The 18,866-nt window shown below is 33.5% G+C and overlaps 2 protein-coding genes across 2 annotated transcripts; both read left to right on the forward strand.

Annotated features, from left to right (window-relative positions):
• The first annotated feature begins 1,038 nt into the window (after positions 1 to 1,038).
• LOC125844246 (protein ABA AND ROS SENSITIVE 1) lies at positions 1,039 to 6,851 on the forward strand. The gene is made up of 9 exons (XM_049523524.1): positions 1,039 to 1,165; positions 1,910 to 1,990; positions 2,713 to 2,812; positions 3,678 to 3,894; positions 4,825 to 5,122; positions 5,861 to 5,936; positions 6,031 to 6,077; positions 6,187 to 6,369; positions 6,495 to 6,851. The coding sequence occupies exons 2-8, from the start codon at positions 1,917 to 1,919 to the stop codon at positions 6,365 to 6,367; spliced, it is 993 nt and encodes a 330-aa protein (XP_049379481.1). The 5' UTR covers positions 1,039 to 1,165; positions 1,910 to 1,916; the 3' UTR covers positions 6,368 to 6,369; positions 6,495 to 6,851.
• Positions 6,852 to 11,749: 4,898 nt separating this feature from the next.
• LOC125845478 (potassium channel SKOR) lies at positions 11,750 to 17,997 on the forward strand. The gene is made up of 13 exons (XM_049524990.1): positions 11,750 to 12,070; positions 13,950 to 14,174; positions 14,276 to 14,339; positions 14,526 to 14,865; positions 15,135 to 15,430; positions 15,522 to 15,602; positions 15,693 to 15,791; positions 15,872 to 16,093; positions 16,319 to 16,507; positions 16,613 to 16,688; positions 16,780 to 17,074; positions 17,340 to 17,461; positions 17,647 to 17,997. Exons 1-13 carry the CDS (start codon positions 11,835 to 11,837, stop codon positions 17,886 to 17,888), a joined length of 2,487 nt encoding a protein of 828 aa, XP_049380947.1. The 5' UTR covers positions 11,750 to 11,834; the 3' UTR covers positions 17,889 to 17,997.
• The last annotated feature ends 869 nt before the right edge of the window (positions 17,998 to 18,866 follow it).

Genomic DNA, 18,866 nt, shown 5'->3' on the forward strand with positions numbered 1-18,866 from the left:
ACACTTCTAAGCACAAATTAGAATTAATCGGATTCCAAAACAGACCTTGTGTGAGAATTTAAAAAAAAAACCTTTCTNGAACCAGCTACTCCCAAGAGTTCATATAAAGAAATATCCAACTAGCACAGAAATCTTGATTGGGCCGTCGAGGCCACCATGATATCTATACCAAAACTAAAAACAGGTAAATATCAGCACAATACATCAAACAGCTCGCAAGCTTCAGCAAACCAACAACATAGGCCAGCATGGCCATAACGTAGCTATAAACCCCACACACTAGTCTGCAAGCCTCTAAGAGTAGTAAAGATTGGTGGGACAAGGCCCCAGCCTACCCATGAGAATATATACAACAAAAGGTAACAAACCTCCCAACTCTGGCATCTCCGGAGGAAAGGGGCTAACCAATCGGATAAAAGTCAATCCTGCTGATATGGAGGTCNCCACGAAGATACGAGTTAATTTAGACGTTTTGAAAAGTCGGGGTGTTACATATTGTTACGTTCTTGTTATCGTAAAGATTGAAGTTTGATGGTAACTATTTATTACTTGTAATTAAAGGTGGCAAGTTTGAGTTTATTTGGAGCGTTGCACCTTCCAAAACACTTCTAAGCACAAATTAGAATTAATCGGATTCCAAAACAGACCTTGTGAGAATTAAAAAAAAAACTTTCTCAATGAAGCGCTAAATCATGAACTCTTTTTATACTTTTTTCCAAAGTTCAACTCCAAAAATATGTTTTGGCCATAAAGAAAAAACGTTTTCACCTTTTAACCTTTTTTCAAGAATTTTTATAAAATTTGAGAACAACAAAAAGTCATTTTCACTTGTTTTACTTCATAAAAAAAAAAACTCTAATGTATTTCGTGACCAAACACAATTTTAATTTTTCAAATATCATTTTTTACTTTGAAAATAAAAACTATATTTTTGTTATTTTAATGATGAAACACAACGAAACACCTACTAATATAACTCCAAATAGACCAAAAAGTACATTCAACCCATAAATTAGGGACCAAATCCGAAAAAACAAATATCAAACCCGACCCGACCCCAATCCCCTCCAAATCTACTTCGAATTTAGGAAGCAAAGAATTGAAATCGGAGAGAATAAAAGCGCGATAATCTATCAACCCTAATAATCAATTCTGCTATTAACAAGTAAGTGAGCTTTTTTCTTCTTAATTTGTATTAAAATTCAATCGCCGGAGCTTTTAGTTCAATTAAGTTGAAGTGGACGTACAATTGAGCAAGGATTTTGCTGAATTTTTCTGCATTTATGTTTTATAATCATTTTTTCTGAGATGAATAATTAGGAAAAGGTGTTTAATTTAATTGTGTTTTGTCTTTTGGGTTTTTGAGCAAGCTGGATTTTATCGAGCTGAATTTGTAATAGAGAAGAGTTTCGAGAATTTTAATGGCTATTTATACCCCTTTTTCATAGAAAAAAGACTTCTTTTGTTGTTTTATCTGCTGTGTATTTCACTATTAGAGATGTTTTGCTGAAAATTTTCATGCCATTTATACATTTCTTCTTTTCCAAATGAGGATTTAGCGGAAGTGTTTTTTTAAATCTTTTATTTTGTTTACTTGGTGTTTTGATCATCTAGCCGGGTCTACTGGAAACAGCCTCTCTAGGGTAAGGTCTATGTACCTCTATCCTCCCCACTGAACGCACTTGTGAGATTACACGGGATATCTTGGTGTGCTTTGATTAGTTGAAGTTTACGGTGTTGTATTCACGATTGGAATTTTTTTTCCTTAATGTTGTGTAAACTTTGAAAATGTTCTGGCTTGTATATATTTATTTTCCAATGAAAATTAGGAAAAACGGTGCTTTGTTATTGTATTCATTTACTTTTCGTGTGTTCTTCTAACTGTATTTTTGGTGCTGTATTAACACAGCTTTGGAATGGACAAGAGAGCATTGTACCGAGCAAAGCTGAAGGAGCAGAAGCAGAAGCGAATTGATTCCCCTCTTGTAAGGTATTATATACAAGGGAGTCGATAAAGTATTAAACTTTTTTGATACTTTCATTTCTTGGTGTTTAGTTGTGGTTAGTAAAAGACTAGATTCCCTGCTATAATCCTTTTAAAAAATCGTGTACTAAAACAAGCTTTCTGAAAAAAGTCTTTTCCATCCAAAGATAGATTGAGCATCTGGAACTCGATGTTTTTCTTTTATAAGGTAAGGATACATCTAAAGGGGATCTGGAAACTCGATGCTCATAAGAAGTAGTAGATAGTGATGATGATTTTGTTGATAGTTATGGCAACATGTTGGTTTCTAGAATTTTGCCTATGCCTTCACCTGCATAGCTGCAGTTGCTGTCATCTTTGTTTAATACCCAAATCAGTGTCCGTGTGTGTGCTCTTGATTTTGATGTGGAACTAGTTTGTGTTTCAAGGTCGGAAGTTTTTATCCGCATTTGAGTGTAATGTTGATGTGCTATTTGTTGTATTTGGTCTTTTACATGATTGGAAGTGATTGCAACCTATATTTAGGCGGTTTTGTATTTACAATCCTAGTTACAGGTGCATTGTTCTCTACTTTTATGACATGTATCGGTGTATCATGACAATGATGATCTGGCTTTGTCTAATGTGAAGTTGTCGGCACTAACTTTTCTGGATCTTAATTCTCACTGTGAAGTGTGAAGTGTGAAGTGTGAAGTCATGTCTTTATTATGAATTGTGTGAAACCACAGGTACAATGAGCACGATCAGCCTGTATGTAGAGTGTGTGATGTTGTTCTGAAATCTGAATCACAATGGCCTGGACATCAAGCATCTCGTAAACATCATGAGGTAAGATCTTACGATGTTTGGTCTTAGATTTTTGCATACTGGAATTTGGTGCATGCTAGTTGAAGCTTAGTTAAGTGGTCACAATGTAGTCCCCAGCTCTTAAGAAAAAGGTTCTTTCAATCATCCTAAGATGAACACATTAGGCCATTTGTATCTTAATATGAGCATCTCCTTTTTTTTCCTCCTCAAATTTGAGGTATGTTCTTAATTTGAGTATAAGCATCAGGTAAAAGCTTGTTCTGCAAGCTAATCTGTCCATAGCAGACTTGGCAGCTTCATAGTCATCAGTTTGCTTATTTTTTTAGTACAGGGATTTTTCTCCTTTACCATTCTCCAACTAGCTATATTGCTAGTGTACGTGTTTATCATGAACTCATAGTTTGGGAATAGGTCTACAATTACATTTGCTTTGGCTATTGTAGAAGTTTGTCCGTATTCATTGAAAAAAGATTCAAGTGGGATGCTGGTATGAGAAGCAAAAGGACAAGAAATTGATAGGGATAGCATGCTGTGAGTCTAATGCAGGATGATTGACTGGTGACAGTGGAGGAGGAATTAGAATGACTTTTTGGGTTTTTTGGGTAGGGGGCTTACTATATTTGAATTTTTAGCTAACAGGGAAGAACTCACATAGTTGGTGAAAGAGGCTGGGTTCCCAAAAGAGGCTGGGTTCCACCAAAGTTGTATGAGTTTTCTGCCGGTCCTCTATATTTATCATGCATGTATTTTACAATATACCCTTTGGTGTGCTTGTTAAGGACCTCTTTAATTCATGCTACTCATCTCTTGTTTTGTCCTTTAGATGTTACATGTAAGTCATGTGCTTCACTCTTTTCTGCTAAGACAGATTGTTATGTATGTACAGGCCATAAGTAATCTCAAAGCTAATGCTGCTGCAGCGAAAAACCCAAACAATGTAAAAAGCGAGCCTCCAAAGGAGTTGCCTAAAACCAAGCCTGAAATTTCTGAGGGTGTAAGCCGTAAAGAACCTGAACCTTCTGCTGCAATGTCCAAGCCTCGTGCATCATCTATACTTCCTCCCAATTTTTTTGACCAGCAAGAGACAAAGAGGCCAAAAATTGGTAAGTGCCTCTGTGGGAAGTTACCTTTTTATATGAACTTTCTGAATAGTCACCAAAAAAGAACTTTCTGAATAACCCTTCGGGGTGGCCCAATGGTTTGGGCTTGGGACTTCCATGTTGGAGGTCTCAAGTTCGAAACCCCTTGCCAGCGAAAGCAAGGTTGTGCCTTCTGGGTCGAGCTCGTCGCACCGGGATTGCCTAGTGCGGGTTACCTCTCCTATGTGGTTTGCGAGCTATTGCATAGGAGCGGGGGTTTTACCCTGTGCGCACCCAAAGGGTAGCGGTTGCGGGTTTCCCTTGTCATAAAAAAAAAAAAAAGAACTTTCTGAATAGAAAATTTTGAACAGTGGTTGTGGCACGATGCTATCTTCTATGGATTTCGTGATATTGAAAAAAAAAACGACATTCTATGAGTTTGAAAGTCGTAATTCTTATAAGCCATGCACACTGGATGTATGGTGAGTCTTTGGGTCCATTTGTCCACATCTTTTTAGATATTTGCTTAAAAGGAAGAATATGTTACTATGAGAGATAGAGAGAAAAAGGTGGANGAAAAAAAAAACCACATTCTATGAATTTGAAAGTCGTAATTCTTATAAGCCATGCACACTGGATGTATGGTGAGTCTTTGGGTCCATTTGTCCACATCTTTTTAGATATTTGCTTAAAAGGAAGAATATGTTACTATGAGAGATAGAGAGAAAAAGGTGGAGGATAAGTAGAAAAATCAGTAATCCTGCTGCTATTTGGTGTGCCCGGATTCGGCCTCTTTTCTATACTTTGTAAGGAAGACTTGGGTATACAATGATATCCTTATCTCTGATTTAACTTGTATATACTTTGCAGTGAATGCTTGGATATTCCAATACAAAAGTTGCTTTACTCTCTTGTTGTCAAGGATGACTTATCTATTCAGTTTTCATGTTTCAGATAAAGATTCAGCTAGGTTGGGAGACCACATATCAAACAGAGATCCTCCAGTTTCAGATCGCTATGAAGAGGTTGAACCGTCTTTGACAAGGTCTAGCATTCAGGGCCTATCTACTTCCAAGAATGCTGAGACTAGAAGCAGGGAAGATCAACGATCTGGTGAAAATGGACCGACGTCAAAAGTGAGTTCTGGTTCAGATGCTAAGCAGGTCAAAGGAGCTCTCCCTGCAGGTTTCTTTGACAACAAAGATGCCGATTTACGTGCTCGTGGTATTACACCAGTCAAACCAGATGTCAAGTAAGACAACTTGCTAAGCAGTCTTTGTTCCTTACTCTTTGATTGTTGTGGCTTAAACTGTTTTCCTTTTTTCTAATACCGGTCGACTTCAGATGGGATCTTTCATGTCTTATCCAACTATTTCTTTAAACTGGACCAGAAAGCCAATTGCTACCCAATATGAATAGACTATTCAAATGAGAAGCACTACCTTCTACTGGCAATATATGCTGGATAATGCCGGATGTGCCCTTTTTCAGAGTCTCGAGAGCTATAAAGCTCATTTCTCTTCCATTTATTCCTCCAACTTTCAAATAGTATAAATGTTCTCCTGTATTGCAGCCTAGGCAGTTCCTCGACCTCCAGCTTCTTCATGATTACGTTCAATTAGATGTTCTGTAACGGACATGGTTCAGTGGTGCAATTGAATTGAGCATTAAACTGCTTCTCAGTGCACTTTATGCTGTGTAATGTCTGGAAATGTATGGTGGTCATATTTAGGTGGTGCGATTCCTGTAGGCTGTAGCTATTTAGCAGCCTTCATTTTACTGCTTTGAATGTAATAAAAAAATGTAGCTGGTGTATCAGAAGTAAATTTATTCTTTCTATTTTTTTTTCATCAGCTCCTTCACAGTTTGTAGTAGATAAAGCATCTTACTCTTTATAATTTATATGACTACTGTATTCCCTCAGTGTCTTAAGTCTCAGTCCTTGCTCCTCCAGGCAAACTTGATGTTGACTCTAATGACTTCATTGCAGGGATGAGTACAAAGAATTTGAGAAGTTAATCCAAGAAGACTTAAAAGAGGTTGACAACCGATTAGAAGAAGAAGAGGTCATCTTTAATTGCAATATACTAGTTGAGCCTTCTGTAAATTTTCTATCCTGTTAAACCATGTTATCGACCCATTTTGCCATTTATCTTGCAGATTGATGCTGCAGAAATGATTGAAGAGGAAGTATCTGTTGAACAGAGGTCAGTTCCTCAAATGATAAAACTAATTTAGTCCTTTTTTGAGAAATTCCTTATATTTTCTTTACATGGTCCGAAAGTCGATATAAACTTTTATATTGCACGACTTCAGGGGCTATAGGGAAAGACTTGAGATGCTGAGGAAGAAGAAGATGGAAGTTAAGGCTGCTAAGTCTTCGTTAGGCAGCAAAGAAAGTAAGGTTGCAAATAAGGAGTCTAGTGATGACGAATCATCAAGTGATGATGACAGTGACGAGAATCTTACTGTGGACTGGAGGGCTAAACATTTGTGAAGGTGCTTGCCCTGTCTATGCTCCTAGTACACATTCTCTGTAGTTTCTCCTTCATCCTCGTATTTTGACTGTGCCCATAGAGTAGTTCTATTGCGCTCATGCTAAATATTTGGCCTTTTGGTCGTAGATAACAAGGTTTTGCCTACTTCTGCAAGTCACTAAGAGAATGAGCCAAATGGTAATATGATTGTTGAGGAAAGAGGTGAACAAGTCCAGAATGGAAGAAACGATACTGGGCTAAACAAGTCAAGAATGGAAGAAACGAAGAGTGTCGTGCTGTTTGCTAAAGAAATTTTGTACTCTTATGAATATGTTTCGAAAATTGTCAACAAATCTACGTTCATATTCTTCGTATGCACGCATATTGAGGCAATGAGGTTATTCCTTTGCACATAGATGAACACTTGCAAGTTGTAACAATGTCTTTTTGGTATTCTCTTTGTTTACACTGCAAATTTTAATGTCATTCTTGTGCAATAGTGAATAAACCAGAAAGTGTTGCAGCCAAAACGGAGAAAAATTTGCAAATACTCTACTTTTGTGGTAGAGTATGATTTGCGTACATCTTCCCCTCCTTAGATAGATTCCATTTAGTGGGACTATTTTGAGTATGTCGTTGTAATTAATGACGTCAAATGGACGGATTGAATTGAATTAGAGGATTAGAATGAATTGAGTTTAATTAAACATGTTTCTTAATATTTTTCCAACAAGTTGTAATATGATGTCTACCAAAACATTATACAACAATGACTCATTTCATTGTCATCTCACTTACATTAAATTTGATCCACTTCTATCCAAAGCAGACATTTTATAAGCTGCTTTACTTTTCAACAATTAATTAAACAAATATAATTTAGTTTGTTACTTTGCTCATTGGTTAACAAGTGTCTTAAGAGTTCATAAAACTCTTATACCACTAATGACTTTTATATATTACTAAATTAATATTCACCTCAAAGTGGAATTCAGAAAATGATTTATTTATTTATTTTGGGTAAACATTTTAAGTGCTTGTTTGCTAGTTGTCTAACATATGATAATAGTTAATAATACCCCATAAAGTTCCATTTGATAAGCCAACCAAGATTTCTGCTGGTCTATTTTTTTTTTCAAACATAAACCAATCTTGTGGGCTTTTAAGATTATTTTTCTCAAAATAATAATAATAACTAGGGGTCAACTCAAAATGGGCAACTCAAAAGAGACAAAGAAAGGAAATGGATAGGCCAAAAAAAAACCAAGGGAAAGGGGTGCCAATGAAAAATAATAATTTTAAGATAATGGAACAAATAAATATGGACAAATGGAATTTTGAAACGTCAGTTTACTACCTGATCTTTCATTTTATGTTTGGACCTAATATGAGAAAGATAACAAATAGTAACATAAAATTTAAAGAAGCATTAACGAAAGAAACAAAAGGAGTATGTGAACCACAATTACTAGCTCATTATATAAAAACTTTACATTAAAGAGTTTGTGCCTTTTTCTAGATCTTGCATGAGAGGTTCATGCAAAAGGAGATGTGAATAAACTCCTTTTTTTTCTTTGGGTACATAATAAGAAAATTTCATGACCACAAGATTCTAGTATAATTATCTATATTGAATATAATTAATATGAGATATGTGCGTATCTCGATGGTTCTATTTGATATTAGATAATTCTGTTTGTTAAGACATGGGAAAAGAAATTACTGAATATATTTTGCTTCTAATGAGATATTTAAATCTAAAATCTCTTATGAAATTCCGCCCATTTTATTAATTACTAGGTTGCGCTCTCCTTCGGACCTTGGTATAGTTTTACCTAAAATTATTTAGAGGGTTTTTGTTTAAGCTTATCATAAGCATCTATGCGGTTTTTTTTGTTTCCTACTAGGTATTCGATATTTGCATTAGGATTGGATTAAATCTGAATCACACATTACATGTCCATTTTTGTGAGCGACGCTCCCAACAAGGTGATTAAGCTTATAATTACTACTAGAAAATATGAAATTTGCTATGAAACTTATCAGTAATTCCTAGTTAATCCGTCGTTAAATAGCTCTTAGCTAATTGGACTTTCATATAATCTGTCGCTAATAAATAGTTAAATGAAATTAGCATGGGATTTTTATTGTTTTAGTTATGAAAAATTAATTTTATCCGTCGCTAATTAGTGGTTGATAATTATTAGTCAGTAAATCTCTAACTCCTTCCCATTCCATTTTCATCATCATCTTTTTCATAAAACAATAATGTTAAATTTTATATTAATTTCTTCTAGATAACTCTAACTCTTTTACATAACAAGCCCTATTAGTGTTGGATTAATTAGAATAACAATTTGTGGTCTTCAACACACTACAACTATTAATCTAATTAGCCATGTTAGGTCATGAACAAATTAAATTAGCAGCTAGCATCATATATGGCTGTTAAGCATTACTCAAATTAAATTGTTAAGTGGTCTTAACACTTTTCAACTTGGTTTAATTTGTTAATTAGGCCATTAAGTGGGGAGGTTTTCATATCACCACCATAAACCTAAAAGACACCTTTGAGTTTGATGGTTTGTTTTTTAAGTATTAACAATTAGTGGTTTATGCCTCCTTAGATTTCCATTAGTATAGGCCCATTTGTCATTTGTGGTTTGAGTTCTTTTTATAAAAAAAAAATTAATAATTAATCATCTCGTATCCGAACTTCACTGGCCTGACTATTTCAGATTCATGTAGAGTAAAGCCTTAAGGAACTTTTGGGCGCAAGAAGTTTTGTGAAGATGGCAGGGATTTTCAAATCAGACTTCAAGATAATGTGCGGTGTTTTAAGAAAGCCCCNTATCTAATAAGGTTGAATAAGATTTAGATTAGTCTCGTTAAATTTGTTCTCGATGATTCATTTATTGTCAAGGCTCAAACTCCACTATTAAAAAATGTGTTTCCTACGGCATCCATCCATAATTGGCTCGTTAGAAATGTTTATGTTAAACTTTCTTTCGAAAATTCTATATATTTGCCGGTGTTTCGACAGGAACGTCTATTAAATCACATTTTTTGTAGTGTCGAAGACAGAGTTAATTAAGGGTGGAGGAATCTCATCCACCTCATCAAAATATTTGGTGGTTTTTTTTTAGTCTTTAATTTGTTTTAAAATGTTTAGACCTTATATCTTTCTTGTTTATTTATTTTTAAATAAAATATAAAATATAGAGCATAATTAGTTTTGAGGTTTAATTTATTGTCATTAAAGTATAACAGTTAGTGGTTTATGCCTTCATATATTCCCATTAGCAGAGTTTATATGTGGTTCACCATTTGCTCTAAAAAGTTTAAACAATTTTCTTTATTTTATTTATATTTATATTTATTCAATATGACATATTTAGAAAGTAAGGGGCTGCGTTACCTTACTAGAAGTGGGGTTAATATAACCTTTGGGATTAGAAGAACTAATTAAAGTTGTTAAGCAAAAGTAATTAATCAAACATCACTCTCCAATAAGGTTTAATGTGGAGTTTAATTAACTATATATTAAGTCAAGCAATAAGATGAAGTTATTATTTTATATTTATGTGTTCAAGCAAAGCATATTAAATTCATAAGATATAATAAGAGCACTTAGTTTTCTAGCTAATTGGTTGAAGAGGAAAAATTTTATACTCAAGTTATAATTAGTTTGGTGTTTTGACTAAAATTTGGATTCGTACGGATTCTAATATCTGCATTAAGACTCGACTAAATTATTTGAATTGACGTAGAAAAATCTCACATTATAGGTAATCTTTTGTTAAGGATGAACGGGTACTTATCACTCTATCATAATTATATATACTATATAATTTTTTACGATTAACTTCTTATGCCTCGAGATCTGTGTTGGATTCTAGTATAATAGATAAATTACTGTATATTATATAGTTTCGTGTATTGCAAAATTAATCCAATACTATTGGATTTGCAAGTCAGATAAATACAACATCGTACGTCTACGTTTTTGTTTTGTATATCTTCTGACATAGTTTTGTTTTCAAAAATCAACTTGGCCAATTAGAAATAAGTGAATAATATAATCATTTTATGAACTAAGAAGAGAGTGAAATTAAATATGCTCGTAGTAATTAATTTGAACATGTCAAACATATATCTTGATATTACGTGCATCTACCTAATAAAACAATTCATTTGTGTCTTAATAGCTTCTTTTAAAGAGATTCCTACTTATTCGGTGAATATCTTGATAGAAGATATGATATTTTGAAAATGGAGTTTATTAGTTTTTAACTAAATACGTAGTACAATAAAAAAAATTCTTACCTGTCCAACTTTTATTACTTGTCCAACTTTTAATGAATCAAGATAGTCGTTTGTTCCGATATAAACAAATGTCATTTCAAAAATCAAAATCAAAATTGATAATTATTTTTTGAACTAAAACAACAATTAAAATGGTACGAAAGATCACATTGGATCAAAATTGGTTAACGGGAAATTAAATAATTACAAAAATGGTAAATCTCAGTGGTCCTCTTGTTCCCATGCATCTTTGTTACATAATTTTACGTAATTAAATTCAAATAGCAATATTTATATCATTATAAGTTATTTTAGCCCATCAATACTTATGTTAATTGTAATATTAAAAATAAACTTCTCAAATGTTTTAATACCTTGTTTGGATGGTTGTATTATTAGTCTCGAAAAACGATCGATACATTGTGATTATATCGCTATCTTAACATATTTTTCTCATTTTATCTTTACTTTTTATAATCTTATTTTAACCTTGACCTACTAGTAGCCCTACCCCGTATCTTCTTCTTTTTTTAATTATTATTTATAGATTTATCATTCAAATTGCAGACGAATAACATTATGTAACAACGGAAACAAAACAATCTATCAAAACATTATATTTATTCACTAAATCAATACAATATAATACAATACAATATACAATAATGCATAATTAACAACCTGACCATTTTGTGTTCAAATTCTAAATCATCAAGACGTCGGGGGATGCTTCTGATCAATAGAACGGAGCGTAATGCGCATAAAGATTTAAACACACGTGATGTCACATTTTCCTATATATATCAACTTAAATTATTAAACATAAAACAATTTTTTCCAAAATAAAAATAAAAATATGGTATATATTTTATTTTTTTGAGTTGCATATAAATAGCTAGCCATATCCATCTCTTTATCAACAAGTTCATCAAATCTCTCATAAATCTCTCTCTCTATATATAAATAGTATATAATTGAAGCCGTAGATTCTTCTTCCCGCCTGAACTTTCACGTGAACACTCATCTTCCTTCCCGACTTTCTTATTCGTAGTAAAATCAATCGAATTCTCGAGAAAAATTCTGTTCAATACAATATATACATCAAATTACATTCGAAAACTTCAAATTTTGAATTTCGTATTACGAGAGAGTAAATTGGGATTGAATTGATTGATTGTTAATATGACGAGAGGTGAGGAAGTACTGGAGATAGACATTAATGGAGGTCGAGCAGAGTATGAAATAGAAGATATGAGAGATAAGATGGAATCTTCTAGAGGAAGTCGATTTAAACTCATCGAAAACGATCTCGTCGGAGTTGATTTGCTTCGTCGCCGGAGAAGAAAAATTAGCCGGGAAAGTTTACTCAACGGACTTAAGGATCTCTCACAAGGCTTCGTTATTCATCCTGATAACAGGTCCGTTCAGCTAACTCTCTTTTAACTTTCTCTCTCTAAAACTTAACTTTCTCTATCTACTGTAATTCTACAATGGTGAAAACGTGATAATTTTAACTACTTACTTTTTTTTGCTTGTGAAATTAGAGTCGTCAATTAGAAAAGAAAACCGTTATTTAACTACTTTTTGAAATCTAATTCGTACTTACTATATATAGACAATTATATATTAGTATATAGTTTTTGCCTTTTTCTTTTTGTTATAACGAGATTTTTGCCTTTTTTCTTTTTGTTATAACAAGATTTTCAGATTAATTTGCGCGCATTTCCACTAGTTTTAGGGGTATTTGTTGTCTTTCATCAGCACACGAATTAGATAACTCTGTTTACTAAGATTTTTTGACTTTGCTGGATCCCGTGATTTTCATGGACTACTAGATCATAATTAATTTGTGGCATAATACATAAGCATACTCTTTAACTTGGTCTTATCTGATATTTATGTCTTTCAATTTTGGATGTGGACAAATAAACATTTAAATTTATACAAAGTTAAACATATAGATACATGCGTTTTATGTGACACACACATGTATGTCTACTTGTTCAACTTTATACAAGTTTAAGTATCTGTTCGTGTGTATACAAAGTTGGAAGACATAGATATTAGCTCAAACCAACTTATTAAAGAACATATTTATATATTATGCCTTAATATCTTAAGTAAATCCATTACATGCACTATCTCTCTCTATATATATACTCCTTTCGTTTCAATTTATGCGTTTTAGCTCTTAGTTTGAAAATAAATTAAATTTTAGGGAGATAAACATATGTATATGGCGTCTAATTATGTTTTGGAGGAAACTACTATAAGTAATTGGTTTAGGAGAAATGTTGACTAATTTGACCTTACATATGACATTTCTATAAGTAGCAAACCAATATTGACCACATGAACAATTTTGAGTGGTTATATTTGGTCAGGAAAATCCAAAATTATATTATTAGTTGGATAATTAATATCACTATTACAAAAAAAGCAACATTTCGATTAAAAAAAATACTTATGGTCAAATTCGTTAAAATTTGGCTTGTCGAAAATAAATAAATTTTACTTTTTTTTAAAAAATATGAATATTTCTTTCTATGCTACATAATCATCCGCAGACATACATGTTCAACTGTCTAACTGAAAGCAATTGTCGTAAATTTTGAGCATAGTTGTACTATAAATTTATGGTGAGATCTGATAGGTTGATAATGACAATTCCACCATTTTTAATTAAAAGTTTCAGATTCGAGTTCTAGAAATAAAAAAATATTAATATAGTCGTGTTTCCCTACTTAATGAACCTTCATGATGAGAATTGAGATTAGTCGGAATTTCAGAATGGATATTGAACAATGAGTGAAAAAAAGAGCGCAAGGAGATTCATCACTTGAATATACAGTATTTTTAGATATATATATAGTAGATGTCAAATCTTCTTGACTTCTTCGTACGTTTACTTTTTTAAAATTTTGAATCCGTTTATGAAAATTCTGGAACTGCCAACAACAACATACGAGTAGAGAGACTGTTTTCAATATAGACCCTCATTAAGTAAAACATAAAAATTAGGACTAATTTATGAAGGTTTTGGTAAAAGAAGAAACAATGTTTTCTTTACTATATCTTACTAATTATTCTAGATAAATGGATATTATAGTAACTAATTTTATTTGCCTAAATATTGATGGACAAAGTTTTTTGATGTGTTGATGTAAGATAACAAATACTCGATAAAATAGTTTTTCCATTATATTTCGCTCCCTTTCATAACAACCTTCTTGTGTTTTAAAATTCTATACTTTTTAAGATTGTGTACAAAGATGAACAATCAAAATTTTGATGCAGGTGGTACAGGATGTGGGAAAATTTCATCCTTATATGGTCAATATATTCATCATTTTTCACACCAATGGAGTTTGCTTTCTTCAATGGATTACCAAGGAAACTATTTCTCTTAGACATTTGTGGTCAAATTGTTTTTCTTGTTGATATAGTCATCCAATTCTCTGTTGCATATAGAGATAGTCAGACTTACAAGATGGTGTATAAACGAACCCCTATCGCTCTCCGGTTAGTCTTCTTTTCCCATAAGAACAAAATTTGGGCATACAGAGTTATAATTGATGAAGAGTTTCAATATGTATTGGCTGAGTTTTCTTTGGTTTTTGTAGGTACTTAAAGTCTCATTTCATTTTGGATTTTCTAGGTTGCATGCCCTGGGATATAATCTATAAGGTACCGCGTTTCATTCCTTATGAGTTATGACGATCTTTGACTTGATATGGAGTTTAAGATGCTAACCTTTTTTGGCATATTGAATAAGTAATAGTGAAAGAACATATAGATGTAATGTTTGAGAAGTTAGTAAATTTGAACTCTTGGCTCTTTTAACCACAATGCTGAGCAATTTGGATTTATCAGGCTGTTGGCAGCAAAGAGGAAGTGAGATACCTTTTATGGATTCGGTTGAGCAGGGCGCGTAGAATTACTTACTTTTTCCAGAAGATGGAGAAAGATATTCGGATCAATTACCTCTTCACGAGGATTGTAAAACTGATCACTGTAGAACTCTACTGCACGCATACAGCAGCCTGCATTTTTTACTTTTTGGCGACTACGCTGTCTGAACAACAAGAAGGTTACACATGGATTGGTAGTTTGAAATTGGGAGATTACAGTTATTCAAACTTTAGAGATATTGATCTTTGGACGCGATACACTACTTCAATGTATTTTGCCATTGTTACTATGGCAACTGTTGGTAAGTTTATTCCCCCTTCATTTGCAGTGCTTGTCTTTAAAGTTCTATTTCATTGTTGTTTCGCGTGCACATTTCATTCTTTTGGATGTTTGAAAGAGGATACTAGTGATGTTTGTGGAGTCTACATAACACAAGTTGTTAGAGAGTGATTTGCTTTAGTTAGTTACTCATTCTTGCAAAGTTAACACATAATCTTATCATTTTTCTAGAGATTTTTTATAACAATTTCATCTTACGAACAATTTGAGATATCTGTTTTTATCTTACAGGTTATGGAGATATACATGCTGTCAATTTGAGGGAAATGATATTTGTCATGATTTACGTCTCATTTGATATGATTCTTAGTGCTTATTTGATCGGTAACATGACAGCTCTAATTGTGAAAGGATCAAAAACTGAACGATATAGGGATAAGATGACGGATCTATTGAAATATATGAACAGAAATAGACTCGGAAGGGACATTCGTAATCAAATTAAAGGTCACTTGCGATTACAATATGAAAGTGCTTACACTGATGCTGCTGTTCTCCAAGATATTCCAATCTCTATCCGAGCCAAGGTAAGACAATGTTCAATTTACTATCATTGCTGATGCATGTTATGTTCCGTTGGTAGTTCCATGACAAACACTTTTCAACTTTTTTTTGCAGATTTCCCAGAATTTATATCAGTCTTACATAGAAAATGTTCCTCTTTTTAAGGGCTGTTCCTCGGAATTCATAAGTCAAGTCGTAAGTAACTTCTTTTTGATTGTTCATTCGCAGAAAATTTATTGTGTGTTCCGCATATTACTGATTTTGGATATGGTTAATATTTTGCAGGTAACTCGAGTCCACGAGGAATTTTTCCTCCCTGGAGAAGTGATAATGGAACAAGGCAATGTAGTAGACCAGCTTTATTTTGTCTGTCATGGTGTTCTGGTATGATGTTCTATTTGATGTTCAATTGAAGTTTTCCTAATAAGTCAAGAGTGCTCATTGTATTTTTTGAAAAAATCCAGGAGGAAGTTGGTATAGCGAAGGACGGATCAGAAGAGACAGTGTCACTTCTTGAGCCTAACAGCTCATTCGGAGACATTTCCATTGTTTGCAACATTCCTCAACCATATACAGTTCGTGTTTGTGAACTATGCAGGCTCTTACGTATCGATAAGCAGTCATTTGCCAATATTCTGGAGATTTATTTTCATGATGGAAGAAGAATCTTGAGTAATTTACTACAGGTAAGGGAAATGAGACTCAACCTATTTACTGAAAATTTAGAAACCGTTTTCTTTCACTCATATAACTATCTGGTTTAGTTCATCAACAGAGGGGAGCAATTCACTTACACGATACTTAGTTGACATTCATAAAAGCATCTAATGAATTATGAGTTCAAACCGTCCCATGTCATCTACCCTTCTTTTTGCTTTGTTGGTATGAGTCTAAATAGTATTGAATGACAGGGAAAAGAATCTAATCTCCGCGTGAAGCAACTAGAGTCGGATATTGCACTCCATATAGGGAAGCATGAGGCAGAGCTTGCTTTGAAAGTGAATAGTGCAGCTTATCATGGTGATTTGCATCAGCTGAAGAGTCTAATTCGAGCTGGAGCTGATCCCAACAAGAAAGATTATGACGGACGATCACCTCTGGTATGAGTTTATTCAAATGAGATATATACAAAACAAATGATTCCAACAGAATACTGAAGTTTGAACACTGCAAATTTCTCCTAATCAATGTTTGCTTTTAAACAGCATCTTGCAGCATCGAGAGGCTATGAAGACATAACTCTTTTCCTCATCCAAGAAGGCGTTGATATTAATGCTCCAGGTATATTTCTTACGCGAGTCTGCTTCACCTGCAACGAGTCCTTGTTCGTGCAAATGTTCATCATTACTTAATGTTGCTATTTACCATATAGATAAATTTGGCAACACACCTCTGCTTGAAGCAATCAAGAGTGGACATGATCGCGTTGCTTCATTACTTGTTAAGGAAGGGGCCTTATTGAACATTGAAAATGCTGGTAGCTTCCTATGTATGGTTATAGCAAAGGGGGATTCAGATTTATTACGAAGGCTATTATCAAACGGTGTTGATCCAAACAACAAAGACTATGATCAACGAACGCCACTTCATGTTGCTGCTTCTCAAGGTCAATACTCAATGGCAAAGTTACTTTTGGGAGCTGGTGCTTCTGTTTTCTCAAAGGATAGGTACAATTTTAATCTTCATTAATATCTTATTGAATTGACTTCTTGAATGAAACATCATGGTAGCTAATGATGACATGAGTTGAACTTAAACGAAGAAACACATCAGTAAGGAATCATATAGCCGACCTCAACTTGTTTAGGACTACCACACATTCGTTTCTATTGTTTAAGCATCATGGTAGCTCTTGTGTTGAAATTCGACATTGTACAAGCAGAGTATCGTGAACGTCTACTAAATATTAGTTGAATCTTTGTCTTGTTTCAGATGGGGAAATACTCCAGTTGATGAAGCTAGAGTAAGTGGAAACAAGCAAATGATCAGTCTTTTAGAAGAAGCAAAGTCTGCTCAATTATCTGAATTCCCTGATGTTCCACATGAGATCTCAGGTATTACTTCATGTAAATCGAATCAAAGATTTCAACTTTATAGGTTCGGGATGCCATTAAACCTGCTGACTATCTACAACTTGTCGATATTCAGTATATTTCTTTAAGACATATACAAGGTCCGAGCAAAAGCTACTAGATTTGACAATATAGTCTTCTTGACATTCTTTCTGGTACAATGACAGATAAATTGCGTCCGAGGAAATGCACTGTGTTTCCTTTCCATCCATGGGAGTCTAAAGATGTGAGAAAACATGGTGTTGTCCTGTGGATACCTCAGACAATCGAGGAGCTCGTTATAACAGCATCAGAACAACTCGATTTCCCATCGGGCTCTTGTATATTATCAGAAGATGCTGGCAAAATTCTTGATGTAGATATGATTGTTGATGGTCAAAAGTTGTACTTGATCAATGAATCAACTTGAGTTTTCCTTTTCCTTCATGTAATTCATGTTGTATCTCTTGTATGTAGATTTTGTTGTGTTTGTAAATATTTGTTCCACTAAATTGAAGATGAATAAAACTCTCTTCAAGTTGTAGTTCTAATCCTCACATTATATTGTATACGTTTTATGTTGCTTGGACTCTTCAAAAGTGTCGACACGCTCATTTCTGATCCTCCAAAAGTTTGTGCGGTTTTGGAGGATTAAACTTGATTGAGACAACATTTTTGGAGAGTCCGAGCAACATAACGTATGAAAAGATTCAGAAGTGAGTATCTCCTTGTTAAGGGTGATCTTATAAATTATTTTTGGAGAGCCCGAGCAATATAACATCAATCAGTTGTACCTTATAGATTATATTTGCAAAGGTTAATCAGAGGCGGAGCTACAATACTATGTACGATCTTCTGACAAACTGGTAGCTTTTGTTTTTAAATATGTAAAAATATTTAATTGCGAAGTCAGTAACTAAAAATCCATGTGGAATAATATTCTTGACTCATATTATTAAAAGTATGCTAATCTGCAAAAGGAAGCTTCTTAATCTCCTTGCTATGGTCTTTGCATGGAGTCAACATGATTGTGACTTGATTAAACTTTTCCAATTACACACGGTTTGAAATTTGTGCCACACTTTTATCATCCATGTCGTGTCAGTAAAAATTTATTCACACTAGATATTTATGTCAAATTCTATTAATTTACTATGAAAACATGAGTTCATTAACGATAGTTTAGTAACGACAATATATATCACATACTACGTGTCATTGAGTTGATGTAAACATGAAAATAAATTTGAACAAGAGAAGCACAATGATCAAATTCATAAGCTCATTAAACAAATTTCTACTTCAATTTTTCAAAACCATATACTATAAGTAATAATTATCACAAGTCTTGCAGTAGCTACCTAACAATCTAAGAGAAAATAGAAAAATTAGTACAAAGAGAAACTAT

This window comes from Solanum stenotomum, chromosome 11, assembly GCF_019186545.1.
Source record: "Solanum stenotomum isolate F172 chromosome 11, ASM1918654v1, whole genome shotgun sequence".
Lineage (NCBI taxonomy): Eukaryota > Viridiplantae > Streptophyta > Magnoliopsida > Solanales > Solanaceae > Solanum > Solanum stenotomum.

Bases quoted from the DNA above. Each gene is read 5' to 3' on its own strand.
- LOC125844246 (XM_049523524.1), top strand. From the start codon at position 1,917: ATGGACAAGAGAGCATTGTACCGAGCAAAGCTGAAGGAGCAGAAGCAG. The intron at 2,813-3,677 runs GTAAGATCTTAC...ATGTATGTACAG, and splicing joins CATCTCGTAAACATCATGAG to GCCATAAGTAATCTCAAAGC. The intron at 6,078-6,186 runs GTCAGTTCCTCA...GCACGACTTCAG, and splicing joins GAAGTATCTGTTGAACAGAG to GGGCTATAGGGAAAGACTTG.
- LOC125845478 (XM_049524990.1), top strand. From the start codon at position 11,835: ATGACGAGAGGTGAGGAAGTACTGGAGATAGACATTAATGGAGGTCGA. The intron at 14,175-14,275 runs GTTAGTCTTCTT...TGGTTTTTGTAG, and splicing joins CGAACCCCTATCGCTCTCCG to GTACTTAAAGTCTCATTTCA. The intron at 14,866-15,134 runs GTAAGTTTATTC...TTTATCTTACAG, and splicing joins TGTTACTATGGCAACTGTTG to GTTATGGAGATATACATGCT.